The sequence below is a fragment of the Populus nigra genome, chromosome 3, assembly GCF_951802175.1.
Source record: "Populus nigra chromosome 3, ddPopNigr1.1, whole genome shotgun sequence".
NCBI classification, from domain to species: Eukaryota; Viridiplantae; Streptophyta; class Magnoliopsida; order Malpighiales; family Salicaceae; genus Populus; species Populus nigra.
In genome coordinates this window covers 10,307,774-10,322,554 of record NC_084854.1, presented here as the reverse complement: position 1 = coordinate 10,322,554, position 14,781 = coordinate 10,307,774, and the positions used below count along the sequence as shown (strand labels likewise).

Genomic DNA, 14,781 nt, shown 5'->3' with positions numbered 1-14,781 from the left:
TTGATGCTCGAAGTATATATTGTTTTAATTGGCCTTGGTCTGAATTGAAGCTTTTGGAGCTTAAGGACTGAATTCAACATTTCAAGCAACATGGAGGATCGAATAGAAAAGGATAAAGACAAGGCAAATTTGATCAAGTGACAAGACTAGGGCACGGACACTGCGGGCCCGATTCTTTGTCTTATCTTTATTATAAAAGTACTTATATGTAATCAAATAACTGTATTCCAAACTAATTTTTTTTTATTAAATTAATATATAGATATCTGAACTAATTTATATGTATTTTAATTAATTTTATAGGTTTTAAAGTTAATAATTATGTAAATTTTCAGTAATTCAAAAATTTCTAAAACTCAAATTAATAAACTCTGAAAAAAAATTTAAAATCTAACTAATTAAATTATATTTTTAAAATTAAAAACATAATTTGTTATTATATGCCAGTCGAAACGACAGCTCCCCTATATAAAAATTTTTTACTTCAAAAAATCGCAAAATAATTGAAAAGTTATGCTTTGTTACAAAAAATAAGAGGTTTTATTTTTTAGCACAGTGGTAAAAAAATTAAAAAATACTTCATAATTCATAAAAAAAATAATTGATGATTTATCTCCCATCAAATTTAAAAAATCAAAACACTTTACAATTCATCATAATTCACAATTAATAATTAAATACAAAAACACCTGTCTCACATGCTGTCATAGTTAACATTCTGGGGTGAATTTGGCTCGTTGATAATAATATTCAATACATCTACAATGGTGTTTATAGAAATCAAAATAAAATAATATATTAACATGTGTTATTTAGGAATGATTATTTTCGATTCAATTTTGTTTTTATAAAAAAAATAATCAAATCAAATTTTTATTTTTTTAAAAATTAAAATCGAATCGAAATCAATTCAAACCGACCGGTTTCGATTTAATTTTTTAGGATAAAAATCAGTTCAAACCGGTTTGACTCGGTTTTTTCTGATTTACCTTATTTTTTCAATTTGTTATCTCTAAGCAAGATTAGGGTCGTGATGTTTTTGCTTGCAAGAGCTCTAGGAAACTATAAATTAGTCTTTGATTTTATAAAACAAATTAAATAGCCTCTTTAATTTAAAAAATAATTTTGAAATTTAATATTATATTATTTAAAAAATATATTCTTTTACCATCAATATTCTCACGTATCTACTTTTTTTTTTTTTTGTTCTTTCCAATTTCATAAAAAATAAAATAAAAATCAGCTTGATACTTGATAGTTTCCATGCTTCTTTGGTCAAATGTCATTTAAAATTCTGGGTTAACCAAACGCGGCAAAGCAGCTCCGTGTTTTCACTCACTTTTCATGGGTCTAAAAACCATCCCGCTTAAAAATTTCCACTTCCAAAGTACCCACGATCCCGCTCTACCCAATTCCACCAATCAGATTCAAGGATACACAATCCAATGGTCAATAGCCTAAATCTCAATCCTCACGCGGATCGCCATCTGATCCAACGACCACCACACCGCCTTGCCTTCTATAAAACTAACTCTCCAAACTCTACCTCATCAAATCAAATCACATTGAATCAAAAAACAAAAGTCAAAATCTCGTAAAAAAATGTCAGGGAGAGGAAAGGGAGGCAAGGGATTGGGAAAGGGAGGGGCCAAGAGGCATCGTAAGGTTCTTCGTGATAACATCCAGGGTATCACCAAGCCTGCGATCCGTCGTCTAGCAAGGCGTGGTGGTGTCAAGCGTATCAGTGGTCTTATCTACGAGGAGACCAGAGGCGTGCTCAAGATCTTCCTGGAGAATGTGATTCGTGATGCTGTAACCTACACAGAGCACGCACGCCGCAAGACAGTGACTGCTATGGATGTCGTGTATGCTTTGAAGAGGCAAGGCCGTACTCTTTATGGTTTTGGTGGTTAAAGGAATTTGGGGATTTTCTGGGCTAGTGGTCGATTTAGGGTGTTTTGTTTGTTCTTGTTAGGTACGTGGGTTGATAGGCTTTAGGTAGACGTCTAATTCTTGTATTTTCAAAGCTGCAAGTGTCTCTCTCTTGATGCTTGATAAATGAAATGCTCCTTTTCCTTTTTATTCCGTGTCCTGTTTTGATCGGCTTTAATTTCTGATTCGATCTCCCAAGTTGGATTCTGTTTGCATACTGGGTTTTGCTTTGGCATTGCATAGATATTTCACCAACAATTCCAGGATCTTAGGTGTGACAAATTAAGAATCCGAGAGCGCTGCTGTTTCTGTTTGGATTTATTACCATTAGTTGAACCAGAACTGGGTTGAACTGTTTGATATCCTATACTTTTATGACGCAGCTCGTTAGTTTAACGAAGAAATGCTTAAAAAGAGTAATCTTGTGTAAAGTTAGTTTGAGTGCTGTTGCCGTTTCTAACTTATGGGACACTTTGTTGAGGGTTATGAACTTGAGATCCTCAAGGAGCAAAGGGGCATGGACAGTCTTTGCTTTCTAAATGGGAATGCTAAGACTGTAGGATACCAATGATTGATTTGAGATTGTTCCTCAGAATTGTCTGTCGTGAGTCATGCTTGAAGGGTATTATTTACGAGAGTTCTGGAGGGTGCAGCGGGGTGATAAAGAATTTAAAATCTGTATAGCAGATCTCGAGTTCGAGTTAGGACGTGTATTTTTTGTAAGAGCCTGGGATAGTCGGGGTTTTACTTACTTATCTGGGTCCATAAAATACACTTTTCGAGAAGTGGGGTTTCCTCGAATCCAAAAAAAAAGTATTATTTACGAGTATGTTGGAGTAAATTATTTTAAATAAAATAAATAATAATTAAAATAATAAAGATTAAATATAATAAAAAAATTGAAAAATAATAAAATATATAATTTTATAAATTATTTTAAGTAAAATAAATATAATTAAAATAATATTGATAAAATGTAATAGATAAAAAAATTTAATTAAAAAAAATAAGAAAAAAATAAATAATAATTAAAAGAATAATAATTAAAATTGATATAAAAATAAAATTAAATCAAATTCTAAAATTTTTTTTATAATAAAATATATAATAATTAAAAGATTAAAAATTAAATTTGATATAATCAATAAATAACTTCTAAAAAATATTTTCTATTTAAAATAAAAAATAATTTTTTTAAAAACCAATATGAAATTGTTTCTTAATTAAAAAGTATTTTTTATTTACTAACACTATATAAACAAATATAAAAATGTTTAGAACACTTTCCATGAAACATGAAACAAACGGGCCTTGGATTCATTGCTATGTATGCATTCAATTACCCAAGTGGAATTTTGTTTGGATGATGAGAAAATACAACCAGTTTTTTATTTTGTTCTTAACTTTCCTAGCAACCAAGCAGATGATAATGTCTAACTCTAATCCGTACCTCGGTCAATGCTTAATGTCAAAGAATGAATTTGGAATAGTTGTTTAATTCCCTTAAATCTTTCAAACAAATTGTGATGATATTCGTAAATCAAGAATCTTGGACATGAAAATGCTGGAAGCAAAATCAGTTTCAAGTGTAGTAATGTGCCTCTAGGCTTCACCTGAAAGGTCCATAGTTGGGCTTAAATAGTTACTTACTTTAAGCGGGCAGGCCCATAAGACATCTTCGTCACTCTGAGTCCTATCTCCTAATCACCTCCTCGCATCTCTCTTCCTCTCACCGATCGCCATTTCCTTTCTCCAACAACCGCCACCAGTCAATCATTTGCCCTTTGATCTTCAAGGTAAGGGCTCTCCTTCTCAGGGATTTCCCAAGATCTAATACCAAAAAATATATATGGAAAAACTTTGTTTTCTTTTAGTTTTGATGTAAAGGATAAAAGATTGCTTCCAATTTACTTTCTGTTGTAAACCAATCGAACCAGGATAGCTCATAACAAGCAGATCTAAATCAATTTTTGTTTTTTTTTTTTTTTTAAAGCTACCATGTCCTGTTTAGCCCTTTCTTTGCAACCCTCAAATGGATCCGATATCCTCCTCCAAACCCGTGAGTGGTTCCCACCCGCTCGCGCACTCATCGCCACCTCCGCCTTCCGCCAAACACGCCTAGCCTTCTCCGCCAACAAACACCAACCAACCGCCACCACCAACCCTAGCAACCTTTCTTCCGACGATTACTCCCTCTCTGCAGCCTCTGTCGACTCCATTGCCTCTCTCGGTGACGATCCCCTCGCCGCCTCCAGCGGCCAGCTGATTGTCGGTGTTGAGAGCCGTTACCGTGTAGTCTACCGTCTAGTCAATGGAATCTACATTCTAGGTGTCACAATTGCAGATGGCGACAACTCAGTTAATGTGTTTGAGTGCATCAACATTGTTAATCAAGCTGTTAGTGTCATTGTAACTGCTTGTCGTGGCGTAGATGTGACTCCAGAGAAGCTCAGCCGGAAATACGCAGAGATCTATATGGCATTGGATATTGTACTACGAGGTGTGAGCCATATCAGACTTGCAGCTATGTTAACTTCAATGCATGGAGATGGCATTGCAAAAATGGTGCATTCTGCTTTGGATACGGAGAACAAAATACGCGGAGCAGATAGTTGGTCTAATCTGGAAGTGCAGGCATCTGAGCAGCAGGCTAGCATTGAGGCATTTTCGAATGCAAGTTTTGAGTTGCCTCCGGAGACTATTGCCGCTGGAGATGAGGTGGCAGCGAGTCTTGCACCTGTTGTAAGTGAGCAGGATCAAAAATTGGAAAAACTTGAGGAACCTGAGGGGCCTAAAGATCCGTTTGCTGCGAGTGAGGCAGTAAATAAGCCAGAGGAGTTGGCTGGTGAATTTAAAAAGGATAAGACCCAGTCTAAGGATTTGACTCTTGCATTGGCAGGGTTGGAGGTTACTACATTGCCCCCTGCAGAGGCGACGCAAGCAACACATATAAGCGTGGAGGGATTTGAAGGGGACTATGGTGGGATTGAGTTTAGTAATGAACAGGCTTCTTTGGGAGAAACATTTGAAGGTTTCGGAGATGCATGGGGAGGTGGATTGGATGCTTCAGAGTTTGTGGGGCCGAAGAAAATCCCCAAACAACAAGGTCTCGGTGGACTTGAATTGTTGCAAACTGGTGATAGTGGCGATGCAGCAGCAGCAGCAGCAGCAGCAAAGGCTGCGAGTGGAGCTACAGGTACTCTTGAGAATCTTTTGGTTCAGAAAACTGAAATGAAGGGTCCTGAGATGTATATTGTAGAGGAAATTAATGCAGAGTTTAGGGAATCGTTGCTTGCAAGAGTTGGATTAATGGGCCTGGTTTATTTGAGAACATTGCCCCCTAAAACTGCTGCTGATAAAGAAACTGAGTTTTCATTTCGAGTTGATAATACAAGTGCTGTCAAGAGATTTGTTATGCAGGGTTCAAAGGTTAGTAGCCTAGGTAATGGGATGTTTCATGTGAGGACAGCACCCTCTGATGAGCCTATACCAATACTGAAGTATAGTTTGCTGCCTAGGTTAACTCCATTGCCGTTAAGGGTTCGTCTTACACAGCGCCATAGTGGAACTTTACTATCCTTGATGATCCAGTATGTTTCAAATCCAGATCTTCCAGCACCACTCACTGATGTGACATTTATTTTGAAATTACCAGTAGACCCTACATTGTTGAAGGTTTCGCCTAAAGCTGTGTTAAATAGGCAAGAGAGAGAGTTGAAATGGCATGTGCCAGAGATTCCACTCAAGGGTTCTCCTGGTCGATTGAAGGCAAGAATGCCTGTTGATTCTAACGAGGGAGAGGTTGATGAAGAGATTGAGGTTTTTGGTTACGTTAAGTTTTCGATGCAAGGAAAGACTTCTTTATCTGGCATTTGTCTACGGCCTGCTTCAGAGGGTAAGACAGACTTTTATGAGGTTAGTCACAGATACGAAAGTGGGGTTTGCATGTGCAATTGATCATTGACATTATGGCTGCTTGCTTACAGATTGTTGTGTTTGTTTCTCTTCTTTTAGTTCCATGTGTTTTGTTGTTTTCCTTTGCTTGTACCATTCTTTGATATTGAGCTTGTACTTTAGATTGAGATTTGTGAAAACTTTGCTGTTACTTGTTATTAGCTAATCATTTTAGTAATGGATAGTGAATTTTGATATGTTATCCCTGTTTCTTTTAGCTGTTCATGGTCACTTATCGTTTGAAGTTCATGGTCTTAATATCATTTTGTTTTATATGAGATTTATCTGTGTACTATTGTCCAAATAAATTGTGCCTTTAATTTACTATTCATATAGCACATGTGTGAAAGGATTCTAGGTAGAGCATCGAGTTTAATTAAGCTAGTAACATTATCATATTCTGGTGCACCTGATAGAAAAAAAAATAGTGATTGGCCTGTGTACTGACACAATGACAATAGGGCAATTTCAGGTGTTGTTTTTCAATTTTATCATGGCACTGAGCAAATTATTGATGACATTGGTATCACTTGAATGGAGAGAGTTTGTAATGCTCAATCAAGAAATAACCAGCTGTGTAGGTTTTAGTTCTGCGTTGAAAATTCCAATAGAACCTGTCCATCTGTGTCTTGTGTTGCATTCATTTTGTTGCTGTCATCTCATTGATATCCAATTAGTGCTTCTTTTTGCCTTATGAGCTCCTCTTTCTACTTCAATGAAGGGATGTGTCAGGTATATGCAACACTCTGTCAGATTTGAACACACTAAAGCAACATAGATCTTTTTAACATTCAACTTCAGTCAATAGGCAAAGTCATGGAAGTTTGAATCTTTGAAGTTTTCTTTGATGTGTTGGCTCTTAATGAAGTCGCTTTCAGGTTTTGCTTGACATGCATCCTTCAGTGATTTGATAGGTTAATGGAAAGCAGCATTTGATAAGTTTTCAATGAATAACCAAAAATAGATTCTCTTGAAAAAATCTTATTGGGTACTTGTGCTTGATGAGTTACTTGGCATATTTTCGACTTTTCTGTGAGGCATATCCTTAAGCTGAACTTGCAGCTTCTCCTTCGATATTGCCCTCATGAAGGTTGTTTTGCATCTGAAGCATGTCTTGCTCTCAATTATAGAAAAAATTGTCCTATCCAATGAAACACACACAAACAAAAGCACATGTGTGCACACATAGACACACGCACACAAACAAAAGCACATGGACACACACACACACACCTAAACACCTTAATTCATTTATACAGTGCTTGGTTTTTATCGAACAATCTTAAGTATTAGGATGCCCTTCAAATTGTCAAATGTGCAGAAATTAATGAGATATACCTCTTCAAGTTTTTTTTTAATATCTGATTGTGTGGAAAGAACCAATTTTATGCTGTTTCTACAAAGTAGGATGACTGAAATGGATGTCTAGGAGTGGAAATCAGGTTGGGGCCATTTTTTTGAAGGCTTTCCTGAAACTGGCAATGAAGAACAAATCATGTAAAAGTAAAACTATAAGATAAGTTTTCAATATGATGAGAACAAGGCTCCAACAATGACCTCTACCATATATCAGAAGTCCATCAGAACTTCTCTAAAGGATGCAATCGTCATCCTTATCAAGTATCCTAATCAAGTAATCATTCTATAATAATAGATAAGAGTTTTCAGCTATTTGTGCGGATGCTTTCTTTTGCCCAAGAAATTTTTATTTCCAACTTGTGAATCTTTCTTTTCTTAAATCTATATCATGTTTAAAATTAAAATAATAATATAAACACATGATTGCGTCTTTACCTGTGAGCTTTGCACCCAAGGCGCACTTAAACGAACTCCTGCTATCAGATTTATATACTTGTGTATGTAGTTATTGAGCTATTATTGAAATTCTGTAGCTAGCATTTTTATTCGTCAGCCGAAAGACTAAGGGTATATATACTTTGTGATTTCTGGAATGAAGCTTTTTTGAATTGGAAAGTTGGGCTTCTGAAATTGATTGCAATCCTAGATCCTGATTTAACAACTTATAGAAACAGATGGTGTCAATCATGTGATTTGACTTCTTGGCTGTCTGGAATGCATAATTCATTACCTGGAATTTGTTTAGGAAGAGTTGGATTCTTCAAAATATGAAATTGGATTGTGGTTTGATGGTTTTTTAACAAGTGGAAGAGATAGAGGGTTGCCCACTAGGACAGATTAGAAATAGTTCAAGGATGTAAATCTTTATTATGAATTCATTGCTTTTAGCATTCAGTTGGTACACACTGCACCAGTTCACTGTCAAGTTTGATTCCCCAAGCAAGGTACACACCACATTCAGCTGGTAAACCCCTCAACAGCTCACTTTCAGATTCAGAAGGCAAATATGGCCCTTAGATGCTGTGTGGTGTAGTTTTTGCATCTGTTTTAAGTTTGCCTGACAGCATAACGAAACACGCCTAGTCTGACTATTAATTCAATATCCACTAGAAAAAGCTTATGCAGTAATGGTTTACTGTTAATTGCTTTCACATTTATTGGATGATACTAGGATAATTTTGTCCTCATCAGTGAATGGGTTTCGAGGGCCTGCAGAATTTTGTGAATAATACCGGTATCCATAAGAGGTGGGGATTTTGAATGCCCTTCTGAATTATGTGATTTTTTCCATGTGCTTGTTCAGTCAGTAGACTATGTTTAGGCCGGATATAAACTCCATGTTATGTAAGATGAATTCAATAATTCATCTCTGGACAGAGATGAACTTCATAGTTTCCCTCTGATTCTTAGGGTTCCTCCCCCCATAAAAACAGTACATGCACTCCCGTTGTCCTTCTTATGATGACAAGAATCTAGTCTTACATCCAGGCTTGAGTTAACTCAAAGCATGTGTATCTTGATGAGGAGTGGAATTTTAGCCTTTTCATTTCTTAACGATTGAACTTATTTGGCAGCCCAAGTAAATGGGTTTGCTTTTTTAGTGTAATTCTCCATAATTTTAACCTCTTAACTTATATGTAAAGGACGCATAAAGATTTTTTTTTTTTCGTTTAATGTGGGTATCCGGGTCAGTTTGCACGTATTTCGACTAATTTCATGGGCTTTGAAGTTAACATATGAGCAATCACAGGGCTCGAACCTGAGACCACAGAGGAAGCAAACCTCTTGGTCCTAAGCTCTTACCACTGGGTTACCACCTAGATGGTTACACATAAAGTATTTTTGTTTGAGCACATATGTGTTTAATGGTGTATATAGAGATTGTTTTTTAAAGTATTATGTTATTTGAAAAGTATCGCTCAATCATAAAAATATTAAAAATAAAAAAAATATATAGGTTGTAAATTCAAATTGTTACCGGAATGCATTGAAACAACTTGTCTTCTTAGGCATGCATCGGATTTTATAATTGTATTTTTCAAGTAAAGAGAATTCTCATCTTTTTCCAATTCCCCAAACCAACAATCATGATTGTCATGGATAAATCCTATAATGAGGAATGATTTTTATAAATTGAGTTAAGTTTTTTTTATAAATTGAGTTAAGTTTTTTTTTTTTAACTTAAATAAAAAAGTTTGTTAAAAAATTTTGATTTAATGAAAACTTAAATTTTCATTATTTCTTAAAAAAGAAAGTTGTTTGGAGTCATTTTTATAAAAAAATCTCTTAAACTTCAAAAAAGCTAGATAACATAGTCTTTAAAGCACTTGGTTAGTATTTTTTTCTTTTTAAGGGTTAAACTCGGTCAGTTCAGACCAAGTTTAGAGTTTACTTCATCTTTATTGCTCCTATTAATCTCTCTCTCTCTCTCTCTAGAATACATGGTTCAGCTTCAAGATCTACAAATGTAAAAAGGAAATCTTTCAAAGTTTAAAAGCCAAAAACACAATTGAAGAATCCAAAGAAAAAAAATCAAAATCACATGCAAACCACCCGGCTTGAATAGCTCCAACTCATCCCACACAACACCATAACATTTCAGCCACCACCAGAGATTGAGTAGCAACGAAAACAGAAACTAGAAAAGCACAATCCCATCCTCCAATCTTTCCTTTCCCGCAATCACCTTCTTTCTCGCTACCATCCGAGGAGTGCTACAGTACTCGCTACATGTAGCTAGTATTGTTCGAAGTGTTAGAATGGGTAGCCAAATAGAGAGTAACAATGCTATTTTCCCCCCTACTCATACTAGCTATTATAGCTCTGGTGAAGTTGAAGCCATCCATGCTAAAGCACGAGCAACAACCAAACAAATTGTCATTGTGTCAAAGTATATTAAAAAGAGTGGGGCTTGTGGGGGGAGTTGAGTGAGGCTGTATTGATATTTAAAATTTCACCTAAAAAAATATTTTCTAGATTAGTTATTTTTATATGTTTTAGGTTTATTAATTTTTAGTTAATGAAATTTTATGGATATAATTATATTGTATTTTTAAATTATTTAAATTATATATAAATTTTTATTTGAACTATATATTTTAAGGTGTTTGAATTTCTATATTATTTATTTCACTTTTATTTTAATTATGTTATATTATTATTTATTAATTGACTGAAGTTATTAATATATAATTAATTAAAATATTTTATTTATAATTTTATGATTTAAGCTTATAATCGAGTTTATATTATATATTTTATATCGTAATAAAAAAAATATGATTGAAAGAGAGTAAAGGAAACGTAATGTATATTGTCAAAAAAAGGTGATTAATTAGCCCAACCGAAGTGCTTGCCTTTGAGAGTAATCTAGCGAGCTTCTCATTATCCAAAGCACTTCCCCTTTTTTCTCACCTTCCATAAATTACTGCTCAACAAAATTCCATCCAGCTAGTTTCGGTTAAGTTTTATGGCAAAAACAAGGGCAGAATCAACGCCCCCACAGCTTGACTGCAGCCATTTTCCATTCTTCTCTTTTCTTGTCAGAATTAATTTTTCCAAGTAGTTTTTTAAATTTATTTGAAGCAATGAATAAAACTAGCGAAATGCTGGCTCCAAGGCCCGGTGGCACAATCCCCACGCCGCCACCATTCTTTTCCAAACCGGTTGCTTTACAATTTGTCAAGCTTCAAGACCACTTTCATCTTCGTCTCATGTTCTCTCGATTAGCATTTAAAGCCATAATTTCGTCCATTATTACTGTTGACAACATGATGGTAGAGTTTCATGATTCAGCAAGGAAGCATCACTATCCTTCGTTCACAAGCGAGAATGATTTTTTCTTCTTCTTTCCTTTTTTATTTTCGCGTGGATGTTAAGAAAGAGTACTTGGTGGGTTAGAGGCTTTAATTAGTTGAATAGCCCAAAACTCGATTAAATGTATGACTTTCTCCATGCTCAATAAATTGCACCAAGATATAAAATATACACTTAATGATTAAATCATGTTTTATTTTATTTCACATACTCTTCATTTTTAATATGACATTATACGCATACAATTAACAGAGTTTAATATGACAATACACACTCCAATGCTCTTGATATAAATGATATAAATTAGAGATATTCAAACCAAAAAAAAAAGATCAAGAAAGAAAGAAAGAGAGAGAGATAGAGAGAATAGGGATGGTTGATTTTGATGGTATGCTTTATCTATAATTTCTTTCCCCTTGGTAGCATGTCTATTAAATGATTTTTCTGTTAATTGTTATATTGGTGATTGGAAAGTAGTGCAATCGGAGAAAATCTCGTTCTACATTAACAAAATTTAAAGTGCGTGAGTTTTTCACTGTAACAAATAATGAATTTTTTTTATAATTTAGTCCTTAAATTTTGTTTCTCTTCAATTGCATCCTTTTATGCCCCCAATTCACTTTGGTCATATTACTTTTTAGACCATAGCTTTTCAGTCTCTCAATATTTCAAAATTTCAATTGTCGTGTAAAACTTTATTTTTCTTACTTTTCAGTCCTTGATTTGAGAGAACAGAAAGAAAGTTGTCGGATCCCAATGATAGAGAGAAAGAGTCCGGTTGACACTGATTATAGATGATCTTGGTGTCAATAAGTTCTATTCGATGAAGAAAGTCTCACGTAGATGTTATTTGACCTTCCCATCACCTAAAATGATAGATATGAACTCACAAAGTTTTTATGTTTTAAGTTGATTTTAGACTTATGGATCTTTTTGGGTAATTTGATGCCATATATGGGTTTATCAAGGTATATATGGTGTTTTGGATTAAAAAATGATTGAAAATTGAGTTTTTAGGTAAAACAAATCCACTAACCTCAAATATTTTTCAAGCGATGCATTGCTTGACTTTTTTCTAAGAAATTTATGGCAAATAACATGTCGTCCATCTCATTTTCAAATTAAAAAAAGCACATATGCATGAGCTCTTTTCAAAATGGGCAACATATAGCCTGATGTTTTTTTTTTTGAAAAAATTTAGGGCGAATGACGTGTTGTTCACCCCATTTTCAAATGTAAAAATAAAGGCATACATGCATGAGCTCTTTTCAAAACGAGCCAGCCACACAAACCTAGCTTCCCAAGTACAAAAATGCCTAACCGTTTTTTTCCCTATATTTTTATTTTTTTACTTGATAACTCTTTTAATTGATAACTCTTTTATATGTATTTTTCTTTAAAATAAGTTTTTAATTTATATCTAGATTAGTAACCCTTATATTTGATTTTTTAGATTGTTGATTTAGCCTTTTTAAATATTAGTTATTTTAAAAAAATTATTTTGTATGTTTTTAATATTTCAAAGAGGTTATTATAATTCATCTATAATTTTTGTTTTGTTTTATATAAATAAAATTTGATTTTAAAAATAAAAAATTATTTGTTCTTAGTAAGAAAAACAAACCTTTAAGATAAAAACGTGTGCATTAAAGGCAAACGTTTGAGTTAATTATTATACTTATCTATCTTTTACTTTTATGAGAAATATTATCCTTTTATTTTAGAATCTGATTGGCATTAGCAACTCTTTCTCAGTTTATCAATTCATGCATTTTGAAATTTCTTTATATTTTTTAGTTAAGAGAATCATGATACAGTAAAACATAATCACAAGATTGTCCTATTTTTCTACTACGTTACAAATTAATTTAAGATCCTATATGCGAAATTGCATTAATAACTTTTTTTTTTGTATTTATTAACACATATGATGCTCGTTTTATTTTATTTTATGTAAGTACCAACTTTTCAATTCATAGTTATATTTTTCTCTTAATGTCAAAACACGCATTAACAACACCTAAACATTATCATTTTATGCTAGAAAAAAAATTATCCGACCCGTGATGAAACGAGTAGAATAAACGCATTAACAATTGTTTTTGCATTTATTGGCACATATAGTTATCAATTTATTTAATTAAATGAATGTATAAGTTTCTCGATTTATTATTAGGATTTTTCCATTAAGAAACACGAAAAAACATGCATATTGTTTTTTGCTAAATAAAAATTATCTGACCCATATCAAAGCATGAGTCAAATAGCTATTACTTTTACAAAATCAATCAATTTTGTTATAAAACAACACACCATGTAAAATGATCAAACAATTAGTTTAATGCACACCATGTAAGAGGACAAAACTAAAACATTGACATAATTTTTCTGTCGGTGGATTGCAGTGAATTTTACCGACAAAATATGCCCTCGCTATATCCATTAGTAAAAACCGATGGAAATATTCTATCAATATATACTAAGAGAGTTACAATGCTAAAAGAAGGAATACAAAAAGCTAAAAAATATGATGATGTGTCATTTTTACTAATAGAATTATTGACGGATTGAAATCCATCAGTAAATCCGCCTGTAATATTTAATTTATAACCTGACGAGTGACTCTCTATTCTCCCCCCTCCATTTTTATCTGCAACAAATAAACCTCCCACTATAAATCTGGCCATCCCAACAATCAGTTTGTCAGCATCCTTGTTCTGATTCAAATTTTATCGAGGATTTTCCACTTCAAGTAAGCAAAAATACCCAATTTTTATTTGAGCTCACTTTTAAAATGTTGATTTTTATTGCATATTTTTGTAGTATATGTATTTTGTTAGGTGTTTACTTGTTTTGAATTTGTGACTTAGGTGTTTTGTGATAAGATAAATAATGACTTATTTAACGAGTCCATTTTATATTTTATCAATTTTATTGTTGAGTTGAAATTTTCGGTAAATGTATATAAATTTGAATTTATATAGATAATTGATAATGAATTAAGAGTACTATTAAAATATAGTGAATAAGTTTCAGTTAAACTAATTTTTGTAAATTCATTTAGTTTACATAATTAATTAATACATGTAGTCATTAATATTCTTTATAGGTTTGATATAAGTAATGAATGATTGTTCATGAATGTATCGACATACACCCAAAGAATTGTGTAGGATGAATTATTGTAATAAGTTTCAGGGTTTTATTAATTACACACTATCTAATTCGAGAAATATTAGTAGAGGCGGTATTAGATATCCATGTAAGAGGTGTAAAAATAAAAGGTTTCTCGATCTAGATGTTATAACGATACATCTTCTACAAAAAGAGTTCATGAAGAGATAGTTGTGTTGGTTTGCACACCAAGAACCATATATTCCTTACGAGACCATGATAGAAATGATAGTTGGGTAAACTTTTAGTTCTAGCAACGTGCATAGAGTTATAGATGACAATATCTTTATAGAAATATAGTTATGGATGTGATGAAAATGAATCAGAGTTATATTGGTCAATTTCCAATTATAGATGAAGAACCTAATATAGACACAACTAGGTTTTTTGATCTTTTGAAAAACTCCGACAAACCATTATGAAATGGGTGCACAAATCACATTAAATTATTGGTTGTTGCACACGTGTTCACCATTAAGTCAGATCATGGGTTGAGTAAGGCCATTTATGATAGAATTATCGAATAGGTAAGAAGCATTTTACCTG

The 14,781-nt window shown here is 33.2% G+C and overlaps 2 protein-coding genes across 2 annotated transcripts; both read left to right on the top strand.

Moving 5' to 3' along the window:
- The first annotated feature begins 1,541 nt into the window (after positions 1–1,541).
- On the top strand, positions 1,542–2,082 carry LOC133688964 (histone H4). Its single transcript, XM_062108639.1, has one exon. It carries the CDS (start codon positions 1,603–1,605, stop codon positions 1,912–1,914), a length of 312 nt encoding a protein of 103 aa, XP_061964623.1. The 5' UTR covers positions 1,542–1,602; the 3' UTR covers positions 1,915–2,082.
- A 1,511-nt stretch (positions 2,083–3,593) lies between these two features.
- Positions 3,594–6,083, top strand: LOC133689336 (uncharacterized). Its single transcript, XM_062109159.1, has 2 exons — positions 3,594–3,728; positions 3,926–6,083. Exon 2 carries the CDS (start codon positions 3,931–3,933, stop codon positions 5,887–5,889), a length of 1,959 nt encoding a protein of 652 aa, XP_061965143.1. The 5' UTR covers positions 3,594–3,728; positions 3,926–3,930; the 3' UTR covers positions 5,890–6,083.
- The last annotated feature ends 8,698 nt before the right edge of the window (positions 6,084–14,781 follow it).